The sequence below is a fragment of the Daphnia carinata genome, chromosome 7 (genome assembly GCF_022539665.2).
Source record: "Daphnia carinata strain CSIRO-1 chromosome 7, CSIRO_AGI_Dcar_HiC_V3, whole genome shotgun sequence".
In the NCBI taxonomy this organism is placed as follows: Eukaryota; Metazoa; Arthropoda; class Branchiopoda; order Diplostraca; family Daphniidae; genus Daphnia; species Daphnia carinata.
In genome coordinates this window covers 614,486-634,212 of record NC_081337.1, presented here as the reverse complement: position 1 = coordinate 634,212, position 19,727 = coordinate 614,486, and the positions used below count along the sequence as shown (strand labels likewise).

The 19,727-nt window shown below is 40.3% G+C and overlaps 1 protein-coding gene across 1 annotated transcript; it reads right to left on the bottom strand.

Moving 5' to 3' along the window:
- Positions 1-3,425: 3,425 nt before the first annotated feature.
- On the bottom strand, positions 3,426-4,162 carry LOC130698740 (CDGSH iron-sulfur domain-containing protein 3, mitochondrial-like). The gene is made up of 3 exons (XM_057521429.2): positions 4,000-4,162; positions 3,749-3,940; positions 3,426-3,690 (listed from the first exon to the last, which is right to left on the bottom strand). The coding sequence occupies exons 1-3, from the start codon at positions 4,039-4,041 to the stop codon at positions 3,535-3,537; spliced, it is 390 nt and encodes a 129-aa protein (XP_057377412.1). The 5' UTR covers positions 4,042-4,162; the 3' UTR covers positions 3,426-3,534.
- Between the last annotated feature and the right edge of the window lie 15,565 nt (positions 4,163-19,727).

Sequence of the window (19,727 nt, the reverse complement as noted above, 5' to 3'; positions counted from 1 at the left end):
CCTCGGGCTTCTGCCTTTTGTTCCTTTTTTCCTGTCACCTGCCATCGACGCCACAGCCATCTAACGGATCTTTTTGAACTACCCTACGAATTAGGGGGGAGCAAAAAACGAAGTGCACTTGGACTGTATGAACATCCTACCAGCTCCTACTAGACAAGTTTTCCCAAAATATTTACCAATATTTGGAGAAAAAAAAAGTAAGAAGTAATTAAATTGTACTACGTGACAGAAGTGTGGTGTTTTTTCACCGTTAGTGTTACTAAAGTTGATCAAATGAAAAATATGATTTGAGTGGTGTATGCCGAGTCCATGTTCTTTCGCACAATTATCCTCAGAAATACCTAGGATCCCTACGCTTCAAAAAGGAGAAAGATTCTTAAACATCATCTACAGACTCAAAAGTTCAGTATTTACGTTTTAATTTTTTAATAAAACCTGTTGTGCGATAGTTGACGTTCAACCAATTGTCCACGAGACGTGAAAGATTACGGTGGGGCGCAAAGATGGGGGGGTGGTCGATTCCCTGTACTAGCGGCAATCTCTTAGTCGTTACTTCATCATGTAATGCGTGACTGGGCATGTAACCCCCTATCTACCACTAGATTTTTTCGCATTTAAATACGGAGCGGAAACAATAGCTCCTGTTTGTCTGTTCGCCTGTTTACTTTTCGTTAGGGTTCTTGTTTCTTTATAGACGAACAAAGCTTTCGAGGTACTACATTTTTAGAAGAATCCTCAATATCGCATTGAAAAGAAACTTTGATGAAATGAGTCTAGGTATCTACATTGACGTTGCTTAGAAGGTTACGCCTTGATTTTAAAAAATCAAGATTCAAATAAATAAAAAAAAGAGCAATTGCCATGTAAGTTGTTCGGCTTGCGTAACAGGTGTCTGGTTTCCGCCTGTAGTCAAGGTAAGGACGAACAAACGAGGATTCATCAGTATAATTTATGCATGCTTTATTTTTTTTTGCCATTTTATGGGTCAAGATCTCTAAATTCCATTGCTAAAAACCAGCAGTTCTCAAACCTGTTGTGTTCTTACATATATATACGTATATTGGGGTTGTAATTTATGCTTTTCATCAGACTAAATGGTTAAAGGTGAACCAGATTCGCGACAAACGCGTCTTTCCTTGCTTGAATTTTCCGCCTTGTACTTGTTATCATCCAATGGAGTTTTTGCATTCCAATGTTATAGAAATGGCCACAGGCTAACACCCAAATTCTCCTTTTTAATTGTTTGTAATTTGGTCATTTAGATGCAGCTATGCAACGGACTCCTTTTTTTTCTGAAGTAAAAAATGTGCATACCTTTCCTAGACTACTAATGATAAGAGAACAACGAATGAATTTTGCCATAACCACAAATTCAAATGATTTGGCAAATGCCGGTTACTACCTAAAATCGGGAATTGTCTTCACCGTTGCGTCTCACTAAACAGGCAAATGAACTCAAGCGCAACCCAATTGGCATGGCGTTTGAAGAGCGTTCGGGCATTTCAGATAGTAAGAAATAGTATTTTCATCACATTTCCAGAAACGTATGCATTTATGCTACTTGTTTCTGGATCATCACTACAAGACTTTGTGCGTTACTTGACGAAATAACTTAACGAATGACTTATCTCTCTCGCTCCAACAATGTGGAAGTCTCAAATGCGGGATAACAAAGCATTTTTTTGCATGAAGACAACAAAGGAAAATGAGGTTAAACAAAGTAAATAAAGAATATAGTGATGCGATCTACTTATACACCACGGGTAAGTGAAAAAAGGAAGAAATTAATATCATTATAGGCCTAGTTGAATTGGCAAAATAACCCAGTAGTAGTCCAAGTCGCTGTAAATTCCCCTACACGTCGGTAAAAATATAAAATAACAAAACAAAACGAAAAGCAACAACCAATACCGAGATGCTAAAAATCAAGGATGTAAGGCGCCCTTTATTTACCAGGAAAAATTAAGAATGCGTACAAGGGCAATCGAAATATGCATACTTGACATTTCAATTCATTTTGGAAGACAAGGAATGAAAAATGTTTGCAGGCCATTAATATCGCCTAATGGATATTTTCAATCAGTTTGTGTTGGCTGGAGGTTTGTTGATAGATCAAGCATCCCGCAACTGGTTTACGATTAGGTTGGACCACTTCCAAACAAAACAGGAGGATTGCCCCCAATAGGGTGCTCACAGTTAAGGTAACCAATATAATCATTCTTCCTAGGAAGAATGAGTCGATGAGCTGAATATAAATTAAAATATATTATTTGGGGAAGTGTCTTTTACACAACTCTTCCGAACTTATCTTACTCACGATTTCAGATTTGGACGAACTTATTTTGTTGAGGGGATAGCCACCGTCATTTTGCTGGTCCGCCCGCGGGAGAGCCAAGAATATAGCAGTTAGGACGGCTGCTACGCAGGTAAAAATGAGCGACAAGACAGTACGGATTCGACAAAAGATTACTATCAGAGTTAAAGCGATGAACCACAGGACGAGGATAAAAAAAACACCCAAACCAACGTCGAATCCAAAAAGCCGGATGGTCATCGTTACAAAGTTAGTGCGTTAGATGAGGCAGCCAAAAACATTTGGCTCTGCCAGGTTTCGTTTGTATGGTTTTGCGTTGCCATAGCAACGCATGGAACAGAGCAAGGGTTTTGACGTGGTCGTAAAAAGAGAGAATGAAGTTACCGATAGCAAAACATTTGTGAAGTGCTACTGATGGCGCTCTTACTTCCACCGGGCCGTTACGGACATAAAACAAAACGCATAATTATCAAGAAAACCATTTACCATACGACGATTGGCCATTTACCAGGAAGACAATAGATCGAACAATTAGGCAAAACATTTTTCTTTTCTATAGTAGTACAGTCATTCGCACTGGGCGAGACAACTACCTTGTTCTAAAGCAACGCTAGGATGCCAACCACTAGATTTACGAAGACTTCTGAGCTTAAAACCCTCCTTGTTTTCAATTTCGTCATAGTCCCATTCACGACAAAACAGATTTTTAGACGGTAAATGGCAATTTTCGTTGGTGGAAAAAGAATGAACACTCTCATAAGGTTCGGTCCCGTTTCAAATGGGCAGACACTTGAGAGTTGGGATAAATCTTATTATTTAATTTATTTATATTTTACCGGATTTTGTTTATTGTTTTTTTTTGGCCAATTACCTATCCGGGTTTTCAGAGGGCAACGTTCCATTACCGGGTTTCGTAAATTGCGTCTGTTACTTAGGCCAAGATCTTCTTGTTGAACAATCGAAGATTTTAACTATATTACGACTATACGTGGGTTTTTTTTTACAGCGTTTTTCATGAATAATATTAAGGCTATAAGAAAAAAATTCATTCAGCACGTTAAATATGACAATGATGGTCATCAACCTGGAAAGAGCAAATGGGACTTTATAGTGACATGTTCAGGGCCATTTTATTTCACTATTTACTTTTGTATTACACATATAGGCTGTTAGTTATGTGGCAGCAGAGCAGTTTACCTCATACCTGCCACGTTCATCAATCATACTTCATTTCTGTGAGTTCCATCACAAAATGGGCGACTATTTGTTTGCTTGCAATTGCAGAACCAATACTCTTTGGTTTCTTCAGGGACAAACCTAACTGGTCTTAGTTTGATGTTAAGGAATGGGCTCTTGTGTGTTCCATCACAAAAGGGCTGTGACATAAAAGTTATTGAGTCGTATTGAATGCTAGGATGTATAAATTATTGTTACCTGTGTTTTGCTATGACCACAAGAACACCACATGTAAGTTTTACCCTTTTCACACATAAACTTGAATGGTTTTTTATCATATATTTTGCCTTTTTCTGGCTGATTAGTTGAAGCATGAAACTGCGATACAGCATTTCCTTCAGGAACGTTATCACGCTTTCCCCGATGTTGTGTCCGTACAACTAGTTGGGCCTAATGTAGTAAGATGAAGTGTCAAATGACTTATTGAATTTTTACGGAAAATTTCATACTGAAATACGATTTGTTAACAGATATGTACGTAGGAGGGCCATAGCTGATCCGGATGCCAAACGTAAATGGTAATAGTGTAAGGTATTGTGATAACTTTAACTGCATGGACTAGCGTTTCCACTATTAAAAAAAAAATATGCTAAACATTTACTGTCTGCTAGTACAACACAAACTTCGACTGTTGCCAACGAAGTTTTATTAATCTGTGCACAGAAACACATCTGTTTATTTCCCCGGATCAGAACGTATCCCTCATGCGGTGGTGAACGCAATCGTTTCCTTTCACCTACCCATACATACAAGAGGAGACACCAGACAGAGTCGGGCGTCTATCGGGTAGCATTTACTGCAATCTGACGGTTCATTTTGATTTTCAGTGCGGTTCTTCCAGATCGCAGGTCTTTCGTTTTTCAACCTAAGGGTAATCAGATCAAAACCGGGTCAAGGCCAAAAATAGTCCAACATGGTGTCAGCCTTCCAAGATGATGCTTTCGCTAAATCAGGTCTTCACCCAGATCCCAGACCCGGTTCTACGACCCGGTTCTAAAAACAAGCTCCAATACCCGGTTCCAGAAGCCGGTTATCCCGCTTTTTACCCCGTTTATCTGGACTTCTGCCTTGGCTTCTATGGAGAAATGTAATCGTCGTTTAAATCTAGTTGACACTTATAACTTTAAATTTTTTAAAACAAGCTAAAAATAGTCACGCAAAAACTTAAGTTTTTCTTTTCATAAACTGATTAATTCTAATTTTTGGAGTCAAAGGTTTAAGCAATTCACGTATGGTACTAGAATGGGAGTCTTTAGGGCTAGTTGACAAGGACTCCAGGGTTTCAGCTCTATGACTGTTGATCCTCGACACTTGGACAAGTGGTTCGCGGCGATAGGACATTTGCCTGCCGACATTTCGACTATTGATTCTTGATGTTTGACCGCCACAACGGTGTATTGCTTAACCCTACGAGTTCCATAGCATGCAGCGAAAGAATCCCATGCCAGTTCCAATAGGACTCTCGAGCTAGCGAAAAGTGAATTTTCATGTCAGCGATTTTTAAACACTTTTCTTGCCACTTTAAGAGTTGGATTGGCAGAGATAATAGGCTTTGATTGGGCTCTGGCTCTTTTTCTTTATTACTTTATTAGTTGGACTACTAAACAGGCGCACATAGAACATTTTTGATGCCCTGTAGAGATTATACACAGATACCCCATTTTCTAACAAGTCCAAATGAGATTATGGTTTAAAAGAAATGGGAAAATAGCATCATAATAAAATTTATACATCCTTGAGTTTCGTTTCTTAGTTAGGCTGTGTTCAAAAAGTATTTCATCCGAATCAATGCAACTTTTCTAATCGTAGGCATAATAAAACACAATTAAAAGCGTTGCACAATTAGACTCATGAATGTACCTTAAAAACAGAACATAGAATAGATTCAAAGGCAAGTATAAACGCTCACGAGCAAACTGCCTTTCTTTCTGCGAATTGCAGATCACTTCCTCGTAGGAAACTTTCTTCGAAAACTTGTAGTCGATCGATAGAATCATCAAGGAACAGACGGTATGGGCCCATGGAAGATCTCATAAAGATCTCTCCCTTTCCGCAACAGAGAATAGTAAAGTAAAAAAAAGCTGAAGCAAAATATCAGACTTGGGGAAAAAATGACTGAGGGTCTTCGAAATTAATACTATTTAGAAGATCTAAAAGTCTCACACCGTTAGAAGTGTCTTTCGGATGGTAGCCGGTGAAATAGGACTGAAACGAAATAGGACTGAAAATTTCCAGGAGAAATAGGACTGACTTTTAAAATATTTTTGGACAGTCCTATTTGTACACGGCATTAGTCCTAAGTCTCCTTCGAGATAGTCCTATTCCTTTTACTTTGTTCCAATAGGAACGATGCGCCTCCAATCCGGTAGGCAATGTATTGCGTAAGAGCGTCGGATTTTTCCTCGTCCTTCTTCCTTTCGAAAGACCAATGGCGTTACCTCATTAGTTAAATGGTTCACAAAACATTTATTTTTTATCCTATTTTAATTTAAATTGCTGGGGAACATGAATTATGCTGTATCTAATAGAGTTCATTTAATAAAATACTATTAGATCAAAATCAGAATATTTAAGAGCTATATATTATGTAATGATAGTATGAAATAGTAAAACATTAATGCAATTAGAAAAATTGGTTATGACCACAAAAATTAGTAAAAAGTAATAAATATTTCTGTAGTATGTGTAAAAGTATTTTGTTAAATGAACTCTATTAAATACAATATAGTTCATATTCTGCAATTTTAATTAAAATAGAATTAGAAGAAAAAAAGTTTTGTGAACCATTTAACTAATGAGTTGACACCATCGGTTTTTATAAAGGAAAATGGATTTAAGCCGACGCTCTTATGCAATACTTGGCAAACCGGATTGGAGGCTTATCGTTCCTATTGGAACAAAGTAAAAGAAATAGGTCTATATCGAAGGAGAAATAGGACCAATGTCGTGGACAAGTAGGACTGATGCCATAGAGAAATAGGACTGTCCTAAAATATTTTAAAAGTCAGTCCTATTTCTCCTATAGAAATAAGACTGGATATTTTCAGTCCTATTTCACCGCCAATCTTTCGGATGGTTGAAAAATGGCAAATTTCCTCAAACAAGTCTTCTTAATTTTAATTAACTGGGTTAAACCAGACTAGATCGCATGTTTTGTCGTTTCAACAAATCACCAAAAAGAAATTGCGACGATCCATGAGAGGTTTTGTGCAATACATTTGACTTCATAAAAATGTTTCCGCCTGATGAGCGAATGCGCTTCAAATGTTCTTAGCAATTAGTCAACCGCTATTCAAAATCCAAATTAATGCTACTTTTAAGAAGGAATATGCTAATATAGTTGACGGTCTTTAAGGTTTTAAACCAAAACCTAATGAAAACCACAAATTCGAATGATTTCATCCATTAAGGATGAAATGCAGGATGCCGTCTCCATGTCCGTGGTCACTTCCAAATGCACTGCTCTCGTTACCTACACGTAAAGAGGGCGTTAAACTGTGGCTGTCTGGCAGCAATATCACTGCCTCCTTGCCATTAAGCCTCAGCCAATTTTCTTGCCATCCCTTGCAATTGATCAGCCCGTTCCTCTCATCCCAGATTTCCTGAGTTTTTCATTTCTCCAAGGCATGTTTTCTCTTACGACCGATATGGCATCAGGGAACGCCTCTTGCTGCATCCTTCGCCATATGTCTAGTTCAGCTTCCCCTCTCTCGCCTACTGACAGTATGCTGTACCTCTTTTTGTTCATTCCATTTGACACCTCTGGTTCTGGTGGGTCGGGGCTCGCATGGCCTTTAAATCTGCCCGTTGCCCTTCTGATTGTCGCTCATATCCTTATTATTGTGCGTAGCGCACTGTGATTCTCATACCACTCTCTCTGCATCGACGTGCTTCACTGCGTCACGTCCTGTGCTTTTTCTTCTTTCCCGATGCCATTCTTGTTTTTGACTGCACAGCAATCTCGTCTCCTCTCCGTTCTCAACGTATGCTGCTACGCTGTACGCATCATCACTTGCGTCACAGAATAGATGCAACTTCGGTGCCTTCTGTTTTATCTCCGTTAGGTCCGATAAACCTTTTATGTAGGTCTCCAGGTCTGAATTCAACGCCCCAATGCTCCTCTCATCTATCTGTTTCACCATCTCCGTTATTGCGGCCAGTTTTCTTCAATATCTTCCTGGCCCGCAAACTTGCCTTCTAGCTCCTTGATTCTTCCCGCCATGCTCGCTATTTTCTCGTCGATTTTTTTTCCAACGTGCCAATGCATTTGTTTATGTCACTCAGGGCAGCTTCGTTCGTCCGAAACGCTTGTCGTACTTTCTCAAACTTCTCGACTATCACCGCTATCCGGTCTTCCATATTAAAGTCGCGCGGTACTTCTATACAGGCGGCCGCTTGCCTCGTATTTCTTGCCGGAACTGACATTTTCTCACTGAAAAGGGGTTTTTGTCTGTTTTCACTTTTTTTCCAACAAGGGGATTATACAACAACAACATAAATAGAAAACAAATTTTAAGCCGAGTAAAGTGACTTTAATATCACGTCCTCGTCGGCCGATGATACAAATCCTGTCTAAGCCAGACGCTTTGCCAACTGCTTACTCACCCTATCTTCCGGGTTAACATTCTTCTACTTTTTGGGCGTCTCTGCCCCCGTCGATTTCGCCGTTTTGGCCGGCACCATTTTCGGTTCCTTTGAAGACGCTGGTTGCGGGACTGTGAAGTCTTTTATATCCTGGGCTAGCGCCGTTGTGATCGGTGATGGAACGGGCACTGGGAGTGTATATTTTTCTGTTATGCCTCTCGACCTCTCCAATGCTTGCTCCCTTCGTGAAGTTCTTCTTTGTCTCGCCTCAACTTGCTTGTCTCCAATAGGAACCGGGCGTGCGCTTCGGCCTCCTCGGCTGCCTTCTGGGTCGCTGTTATGACTGATGAATGCGACTCCCTGACTTTGGTTAGAGCCGCCAGATGAGCTCTCCCTTGTTCGCTTAAGAACTGAGCTGGCGAGTCAAGGGCCTGAGGCATCGGCCTGATATAGGGGCTAAGCCTATTCTTTTTCCACACCAACCGGCTCGGGCGTTGTTCTGGAAAGGGCTCGGGGATGCGTAGCTTTCGGAATACGCCGTTGGTTTTCGTCTTCTCCGACTCCTTCCAGCGCTAGTAGGCCCTGGCTTCGGTGTTATCAGGTGCTGGAATCGAGCGAAGACCGCCTGCTGGTGTTGATTTAATATGCGGCCCGACACTAAAAAATGCACGGATTTTTACTATATTTTGTTCGAAAGACCACCATTTGGAATATGCGTCTTGGTCACATGATAGTAATCGCATATCAGTCCCAATGTCGGAGACTGCCGACTTAGTGTAACGTAGTGGGCTTGGGAGAGTAGTTCCCAGCGTATCTGTATCGCGTTTGGCCGTAGATCCAACCGTCAATTGCCACCGATGAAATGTCAAGTAATGAGTCTAAAATCGATGATCCCAGCGTATCTGAAGTTTTCCTTGGGTGCAAAATTCAATTGTCGGAGACTACCGACTCAGTGTAAAATAGTGGCCTGGAGTCTAGACGAGCCCAGCGTATGGCGACGGGCGGGGGTGATCCGTGCAAGGCTGGTCACTTCGATGTGTAGTCTCGCTAGAACCAATACCGAGTTTCAACGATATATCGGTGGAGTGTAACGGTTATTGACGCGGTCACATACGTCCAATGCGGGCAAGAAAACGGAAATGAATAATGACAAGAATTACTTGCAAAATGCGAAGGTGGTCCTGGAGTAGAATGGCAGCAAAAGCGACGGGCACACACTGACAGGCCTCCGGCAGACAGGCGCAACTGTTCAACAGGACTGGGTTCCAGCCGGGTAGATAATGACGGCCGAAAGCGACGGGCAGCTAGAGAACAAGCAAGTTATATAAGAGACAAGCTTAAACAGATGGTTACCAGCAGGAAATGAAGAACCGATTCCGGAGGCTTCGTTGAAAAGTTGTGTGTGTATTATTTAGCCAAAAGCGGACTATAACCCGAACACCAAGAGTTTTTGGGGCTTTTCTACCCGGTGTCTTATGGCGATAGGAGTGCTTACGCAAACGTAAAAAAGGACCAGTAAAAATGACGACAAAAAAATATAGTTTTGTCCTGATATTAATTAAGTAGTGCGCCATCCAGCATATTTTTTAAAACATTTTCTATCTATAAGACTTTTTGACTAACATGCTAATCATCAAATACCCGAACACCGCGTTTAGCTAATGGGATTCCTAATGGCACTACGTCATTTTTTGAAAACTTTTTTTGTTATAGAAGGAGGTGTTTTCTAGACCCCATAATTACACTAACTGATAGGATATTCATTAAACTATATCGCTTTTTAGTGCTATAACTTAATATTAACTATATTAGGAAAGGGAATTTTTTAAAGTGAAGACGATACTAGTTTTTCCCCGTCAAAACAAGTTAATCTTACTCCCACTTGAGACGCTGAATTCACCAGGTTTTTGTTTTTTTTTTTGGTTAGTTTTGATTTTGGTGTCTTCATGTAAATAATATTTAGTTGTAGATGTTTATTATCGCTAATGAAAGGCGCAAAAATGGCAACGAGCAGGAACGAATTGTCCATTAGTGAAAGGAAATTTTTTTTTGCTATGCGTGGTAATGGCTCTTCGTTTAGAGCCATTGCGAGTTATTGGTTGTAGTGTCAGTACAGCACATGACAAAATCTGCCGCTTGTCCGAAACCAATCGAACTTTGAATAGACCGGGCGTTGAAGATACAGTGTATTAAGAGAGCGTAACAAAAGATATATCGTGTCTCTTTTAGGAAGAAACCGAAGGAAGACTGCCACCGAAATCACGCAAGAACTCAATTCAGGGAGGAAACATCTAGTATCGAAAACAAGCATCCGAAAAGTGATACAGAAGTTTGGTATGTAAAACGGAAGGGTTGGATGTTAAATGTCTTGCTTCGCAAGGCTAATATAGTCCTTGACACAAATAGTCATCAAATAGTCACTAATATAGTCATTGACAAAAAGTCTACCATATGTAATGATTGATACAGCCACCAGATAGCGCTGTTGCTATGTGGGGGACTGGAGAAGAAATATAGTGCGTCACAGCCAGCCGAGGAGCATGGGCACAACCAATCTGCCTAATCTACATTCTATCATCGGCATCCGACTAGTTACCGTGGTATTAGAACACAGGACATTACAGCATAATATCCTTATCCATCAGGCTATTCCAGCAGGGCTTTCCTTAATGGGGCTAGGTTTCGTCTTCCAGGAAGACAACGACCCGAAACACGCTACAAAACTGTGCAGGGGATATTTGCAGAGAAAAAAGCGAAAGGTATTATGAAACTGCACGGGTGTTGTTATGTGAGTTCTCCGTTTTATAACTACACAATTTATACTTAAGCCATGTTGGGATAGTATAAGTAATTATTCATTTTGGCTTAAACTTTTACCATAAGGTATCAGGCAACATATGGTCTGGCTATAGCAAAGCTCAGATCTTAATCCAATCGAGCAGGTCTAGGAACTGCTTAATGACTGGGAACTGCTGATTCCATGACTTCAAAAATTCCCAGAACATCAGCGGCTAATTTGTTCAATGTGTTACGCAATGCGTGACATTCTATTGCAAGTGAGACACTGTGCAAATCCGTTTGCAGTATGTGTAGGCGATGCCAGGCCGTGATCGATGCAAAAGGAGGCCATACACAATACTAATAGAGGATTTTTTTTTGTTATAAATGCTATTGTAATTTGTGTAAAACTTGCCTATTACCTGTAAACCACAATACAACCTGCCTTACCTACAGTTATTTGTTTTCATAATAATACGATCCAATAATCTTATGCTATGTTTCGTACCCACCCAAACTGATTAATGATAGCCACGATAGCCATGATGAAGTATATGCTCGTTCTGCATGTACCGTGAACACATTATCTATAGGCTTTAAGTAAAAAAATATGAACACTTGGAAAAGTAAAGTTTTAACCTAGTTTTGTTTATTACCCAATACTGGAGAGCTTTGGTTTCCCAACGTGGGATTGACAAGGAGCAGTAAGACATTTTGGAATTCTGTAGTAGAAATAGCACTTTGGGAGGTAACATCTTCGCTACTGGCAGGTTGCTGTATTGGGGGCCGGTTTGCAATGAAGAGCCTGACAGTGCCTCTTAAAAGTAAAAAGCATTATCTGTTATATCTACCACTACAGATCTACCGTCTTCATATAAAATAACCTTTACCATTTTAGAATAAACAATTATAAATACAATTTAGCGTTATAAGAAACAACATTATTCAGTTGTAGATAACATAAATGTGTTATCTATCGCATAACGCATATCGAGAACAGTTTATCAAATGCCGCCGAATAGGCCAGATATTGTTTAAAGGGTTTATCAGCTTAAACTGAACGAACTAATAAAGGACATTTAAGAACGTCAGATTTTGGAGATTGTTGTTCCGAGAGTTAGTGTCATCGAATTACAAAAGCGGGGTCTTCCCTATGCCCATCTGCTGATGTGGGTAGATGTCAGTGAGGTTTCAACAACCAAAGATGATACAAACAAGACGATTTGGGCCTAAATTTCTGATCTAGATGCGAACCAAAACTTAACAAGATTGTTATGAGTAACCTAATTCAGGATCCATGCGGAAAAGACATTAATCGCAATTTCCTTGAACGGATGGTGACATGTGCACAAAATCTTTCCCAAAACCATTTACGGAAGTACCGGTCTTAAACGGAAATGGATATCTCACTTATCGAAGTTGAATAACCGGTCGCAGCTACTCGCTCAACAACAGCAACAGCAGTCACTGTGTGGATAAAGCCTGGTCGTCTCTTGCAACACTTAGGTGTAACTGAAATTCAATTCACGCATTGATCTGGAGCTTTGCGCGCACATTACCACCGTACAGTATATTTTCAGGTTCATGCACTAAGAACATGGTTGTGCAAATATAGATAAGAGAAAATCAAGAAGGTCGCGAACGTATTGAATAGGATGAAATAACAACGTCCTTGGTCATGAGACATGTAAGTGCACCTGAAGCCTTTGGGAGCATTTAAAGTATCCACCTTGTTATCATTCAGCCGCCGTTATTCAAGTCAAAAAGGTTGAAAAGCGCTGTCTTTATTTACCATTTACCAACGTCCATGATGCAGCCAGGGTTGCATACTTGAGGATGGTCATCGGTATCCAGAATCCGGCACTCAGAGAAGCCTTTATAGCAAAAAATTGCTGGTTGATGGTAGTGTCTGGGAACGGTAATGGCAAAGCAGTCGAATTTGAAATGCCCATTGAATTAAGGCATTTGTTTGTAAATTTTCGCGTTCGTTGCTCTCCAACCAGCGTTCGAGTAATACTGTTCGAAAACAACCTGCACCGTCTCGTGAAAAATTTTATTAGACGTGGTCATGAAGATGAAATTACGAAAATTTTGCAATAAAATGCATTCAAAATGCGTTGAGAATGGTCACAATCGAAGAATTCCAATTGGCAGCCACTGATTTTCAAATGAGTAAACGGCTGATTGAGATAAAGAGGATAAGGCTCGGATGAAGAGCGTACTCAGAAGAAGAGAAGACGAGAACTAATATTTGCCCAGCTGAACATGGAATAGCAAGTGATCTTCGACCGAATCATGATGTCAGTCGAAAGTAACTTGCGTTAGCTGCAAACCATCAGTTCTTTGCGGGTGGACCTGGTGGTGGGGGAGACTGTGGTGTGTTGGGACATGTTTTGTTTTTCGTTCATATCTTCGACACAAATTACTCAATTTTCTTTTCGATTGGCTTAATATATTGCCCCCCTCTTCCTTTACCTCCATGAATTTTTTCAGAATTTTACAAGAAATTATGTACCGTCTACAGAATTTTAAAGTTCTGAAAAATTTGAGGGAGAAGCCTGTGGTGTTGGGTGAAATGGGACACCAGGGTGGGTAATGTGGGACAGCCTCAGTTTATACTTATAAAATACATTAAAAAAATTGTAATAAATCAGCAGGATACTACTAAATGAACTCTTTATTTTAGAAAACTTTTATTTGTCAATAAGATGTAAATGAATAATTTTCCTTATAGCATAAGAAATTCCTTATAAAATGATAGGGAAAAAATGAAGGGACCGGGCTTAGGAAATCGATTACTAAAATCGATATTTGGTTGCTAATATTCTGTGAAAAAACCTCTTAGGTGACGTGGGTAACGTTAAAAACATTTTGGAAATTTTATTTAAAACAATAAATTTAATAATAGGTAATTTTTTTACTAATTAGTAGAGTACTATTTTTGTAGCTCCGCCCTTAACCCCACCCACTACTGTCCCATTTCAGGCACATCTGCTGTCCCAACCAGCCCCCAAAAAAGTCTTTTGGTAAAAATACAATTTCGCCACAAAATAATGGTCCTAAAATAATTTTTTTGCAAACGATAGAGAAATGGATAAACAACATGTTTTTATGTATGAAATATTAACTATTTGTAGTATTGCGAAGGATGCAATAACCGATACCAGGACAGTAACGGAGGTATGTCCATGAATTCGATTGAATCGGAAAAGCCAGAGGTAATCGCAAACATCCCGACGAAATTTCTTGATACTGTAAAGCTTGGCCACGATTTGTGGAGAGTAAGCAATACAAAATAAAGATAGATAGGAGTATTGGTTTACTTACAGTGGGCTCATGGTAGGAAGCGGCGACGGGTGGCGGAATAGTGATAACACAGGTGTCAGGGTAATAAAGTTTTATTGAAGGACACACACACTTAGTACAGAATACTTGCTCACGTCGACTAGGGAAAACAACTGATTCTACAGGTTTTTTAGAGAACATTTTATACAAAAGCGGAAGGTCGAATCGTTTAGCAGCAGGCCTGCTGCTATGGTGATGCAAGTTCAGCGTTGTGTTACACGCTTTAGTCCAACGATTTCATCATACATAGAGCAAGCGGCAAATTAGGACGAAAACGTGAAGGTTACGGACACACTAGCGAAGATAGTGCGCGAGTAAGCGAATAATCAAGAAACGCAAAATGCTTTAATGTCCAAACTAACTGCAATCGAAATCAGTTAGATAATATGGAACAATTGCAAGGTGCTTGCAACTACCAAATCCGAGCACTAACTAATTCCTTTATTGGCTATTGGACCGATTCAACCGTTCGAGGAAAGCTTGGCAGATAAAGAACAATATTATAAAAAGGTATGTGGCAAATCATTTAATTTTAAAAATTGCACTATTAGTTATGTCATGTAATTTATTATTCACGTCAGGTCGCATTAATCCGTGGCCTTGGGGGAGGGGGGTTGTCTTTATCAGACGCCATGAAATCCGCTTGGAGTAAAGTTTTTTCTCTCAAGTCAGAGCTGGATCTAATTGGGAGGAAAAATTGCGCAATAGAACTCGCAAACACGGACTCGAAAAATCGCTGATTACTAGTGCAATCTTCGGTGGATTCACGTAATTAAGATTATTTTAATGGTTGTAAGCATCAGTTTTTTGTAGAGGGTGTAAAAGTGGTTCTACAATTTCGGAATGCCAAACATATTAAGCTGGAATGGGAAACCAAGAATTTCACGAATAAAGCTCCAGAGCAAGAGAGGTCAGAAGAGGCAGTTGAAGCTGCCAATCCGAACGGCGAACCACCAGACGAAGGGGAAGCATTCCAGATTGATCAACCTCTCGATTAAGACGTTGATAAGAATCTTAAACAGTTTTTTATAAGCCCTAACTAATATCTCCTATATTTGAGAGGATGTGAAACGAAAAAGAATTGATTTTGGTTCACATCCACTAAATTGGACATAACAAAGAAGACTTGACGCCAGTCGTGATGTTCCTGTGAAATCATGATACTAAAAAGACTGATGACACCGTGACTTAGTGCTAGCAGGTAGCCCTATCGAGTATATCCAGTCATGCTGCTGGAATTTTTGAACGCAGACCTTTGTTTTCAGTTACCATTAAACGTGTTACTGGAATAACATTCATTGTCTTTTTTCAATACTGCAAAAGAAATTGCACAATAAACAAGTGTTTCGTTACGTTTATTAATTATTCATTTCATTAAAAAGAACGGAAGGTCCGTTCTATGTCCGATTAATGTCTGTAAAAATATGCGCGATATCCTTATATTACTTGATCTGGACGGTACAGGGATATCCGTACATGGACATTTCGAGGACATACATATATGGACCAACAAGGGACGTCCAGGAAATGATATCCATTGGACGTCCTTGATGACCCTAAGAGGGGACACTAGTGCAATAATCGGGACCCGGTTACGTTTGACGGACTGGGGGATTCGCGCACACACAATACTGACGACAGTCAGGTTAATTTCTTAAAGCTATTATTCTGGTTCTAGTGGGTGGTGCACAGTTTTTTGGGGTTAGGATCCGGCAGCCAACGTGACAGTTTAGGAAAGATAGGAAGAATTAGGGTTCGAGGGTACTTACGTGGGAGCCATGGCTCTGGACAGGGTCAAAGGTACTGCGGCGCGATGTCGGAAGAACGAGGGCGACGTCGGTACGCGTCGTCGTCTCGGCTAGTCGCTTGTAGGGGTGAATCAAGAAATACGGCAGCTGCGGGCGTTTGGGCACAGTGTATTTCGTCTCAACAGTTCGGAGTTACACAAACACTTGGCACAAGGTAAAAACTAATACACTAAGACACTACCGCACGACTATACGAGGGAAAAACTAAGTGAGGACTAAAAAAAAGCACAGCTCGGATGTGGGTTTTATACCGCGCTTTTAGCTTGAGGACGCTAAAGTTAGCGTGGGGACGCTAAAGTTTGGCGTGGGGTCCTAAAAAAGAAACAGAAGTGTCACACGAGAAGCGAGGTCAACTGATAAATGTGCTGTCGTTGACACCCTGTTGTCCGGAAGAAGGTAATAAAAAACGAAACAAGAGAAAAGAGGGTCAGTGGGGAGGCGGAGGGGGGAAACAACATGAATAATACATGGAATATTCTAACTAACTTATTTAACTTTAAAGTTTATCGGGAGTCCTTACACTAGCAACTCCCTGTGATATCTGTCGTACATCGAAATGATATCCAGCTCGGATGCGAAGGAAATCTTAACGATGTTCCTGTGACGACAGAGTTCTATTAGGGCAGTGTTTTTAGCATTTTCTACATGATACTATTGAATTTTCATGTCGAAGTAGACTGTGTATGTAACGAACAAGTTCTTTTCCCTTTCTGCTTTAGTTAAAACTTGAGTGAAAATATAACAAAAAAGTACGCTTTGATACATATTAACTAACTGTTCTCATTTCAAAACAAATGCAGCTTTAGCTAACTCTATATTTTACTATTTTACAGTTCGGCTATTTTCATTTCTATATTTGTACGGCAGATAGGAATCATGAATTTGCGCATGTACATGATGGTTGGTGCACGCAAAACTCTTGCCAAAGCCAAGCAAGAAAGGGCTAAAAACAGCCGTTGATTTGAAACGAACAAGAATTTGAATTGTATGAACAGTAACCGCGTGCACATAATTATAATATCTTTTTTTTCTGCTAGCTTCTGCTTTTCTGCTGCAGTAAATGGGGAACATGGTAGAATTTATGGAAAGGCCATTGCTGGAGATTCAACACAAAAGTTATTGACATGTTAATGGCGGATTTTTCCACTTAACGTCCCGCGAGTATCCAATAAAGTGAACAGAGACCGGTCAGCAATCTCTCAGCCTTACGTGAAGATATATCGTGTGATGATCCCAGACTATTCGTTATGTTATGAGCTGGTCGGGTGGGAGCAGTATCGCAATCGCAGCAAGCCCAAATTCTTACTGTATGGCGTAAGTTTCTTCAGCGAAGGCAAATACTTGTACACGTTTGATGCACAGCACTAGCAACGTTAACATTTCATCAGCCGTCAGCTCTCCGACAGTTAGCTTGTCACCACGAATTCTAGTGCGTATGTAGGCGGATCTTCAACTCTAGGCTAAAATTCGTTGGAGCTTCAACCGACAGAAAAATGGGTTACACATCGATCTATTACGTGATTTTCATCTTCGGTTTTGACAGCCAAAACACGAATCACATTCACGTTCCGTTTTTCTCCTTTTTTTTATCTCTTCACAAGTGGACCATTCCGATGATCAGGACTCAGGAAGTGGGGCCCTTCGTGGAATTGGACCAAATCGTCGACGCCCTTTGTCCCGATACCACAACTGCAGAGATCTGCGGATTGGCAACTACAGAAACATGGCGCTATTGGCGCCGGCCTGTGTTTCGGAGCATTTTTCCAATACTATTGAATACGGACGCAGAGTTTGTGAGCCCGTGTAGAGGTTACTTGCCGTAAATCGCTTTCTAGCTCTCGAAAATTTATCAGGGGTACATTTAGATCCTCTACCACAGCCTGTAGCTCTAGCCTGGGAATCATCAGGCCTTTTTCTGGGCTAACGTGTGTTTTTTTTCATGATAAATGACATTTTTCGACTGGTATTCTAAGACGGTATGGAAGTGGGCTACAGCTCGGAAGCCTATGAAACTTGCATTCGTAAACACGTGAAGATGCTGCTTTGTCCAATGTCTAGGTTGGAATCAAAAACATTTCGGCACTGACAAGAACTCAAATTGTCCAAGTTATTTGGACCAGTGTCACAGTAAAGACTATACTAGGATGATAACAGGACTGAAGAATCCCACAGATCGTAGACAATAGAGATGATGCGCAAGACGGACCTCTTGGTGAGCACGTCATTGCCACAAGACTTTCTGATCTTGAACGTTAACATGTGTTTCTCACCATAAAAAAATGAACTCCGCGCTCTTCAGCCCATTACTGAGCGCACTCGTGTTTGGGATTTGTTGAAAAGAGCGCACGCGCTGGCGCTTCTTCAACCTCCAAGAATTGTTAAAGACACCACATTCTTAGAAAATTCATGTCCTTTTAATTCCACCTGTTCATTTTAAGGAACAAAATCATTTCAAAATTTTTATCGCTTAGGCGGCTCCTGGTTGGTCTAAATATTGATCCCCCTGCACTAACGAGACGTTCCACTGCTGCGGATGGCGGAAGAGCAGTTTGCATCTTAAAAATATTTTTCAAAGATAGAATATTTAGAGAGGCTATCAAAGGATGAAGATAGATCCGCTAAAAATTCCTCGATCTCTTCGTCGTTTCGTGGTTCTTTGGGCCGCAGGGATTTGAGAAAATCCTTTCTTCATTTTTTGGCTCTCGTCGTTATTTAATTTCTTGGAAAGTTCGCTTTGGAACTGCTCGTTCTCTGGATCACTGTCCTCCGTGGAAACTGCTTCGTCCTCACAGTCTTAATTCTTTTCTTCCAAATTTTTCTAACGGAGTTACATTATCCTTTGTTGTTGAATTACTGCCTTGGAAAGCAGATGGTATTGAATCGGAAGCACATAAGGTGTTTCCTAACAACCGGAAATCTTTCACGAAGTTGTTCCGCTGCCCGTTACAGTCGCAGCTAGTTACTTCGTAATTCCAATTCTTCGTTGTTGATGCCCTCTAGCAACTTGTCTAATACATCGTATTACTGTTCGCCTTTGATACGACGAATTACCATGCACAAATTCTGTCGCTCTAAATCAGCTGTAAGGCTATGGGCTGTTACTGCTAAAAACGACTTCCTCTGCTGCTCCAGCAGTCGGCTGCCGTACTAACAAATGAGCCGTCATATAACTTTTCTTCATTTTAAATTTGCGTTCCTTGAACCATAACTGCAATTTTTTACCGAAGAATTTCATCGTACTGATTTAATTTTTTTGGCGAGAAAAATTGCAGTAAATTCCAAAAATCATTTTTCTCAACCGTGTATAATGGAAGTACATCTACAGCCAACTATTACTAAAGCGGTGCCGTATAAGTTAGAGTTATAAAAAGTTTTTTCGTCACATGGCACTCCAATATCTTATCAATCAATAGCTTCATCCGTGGATTGTAGAGTAATCACTTTACGCCCTGCTTCGCCAGTAGCCACTTTGGTTTGCTTCAGACGGTTCTCTGAAGGTTTTGACTCCGTTGCTCTGACTGAAGTTAAGCTGTCATTAAGCAAGAAAACGTCCTGATCAAACTCTGCTCATCGCCGAGGATGTTTCCTCTTTACATCAACCCCCCCCCCCAAAAAAAAAAGATTACGGAACCGAAACATCTTAATAGATTCAAATATCTGTT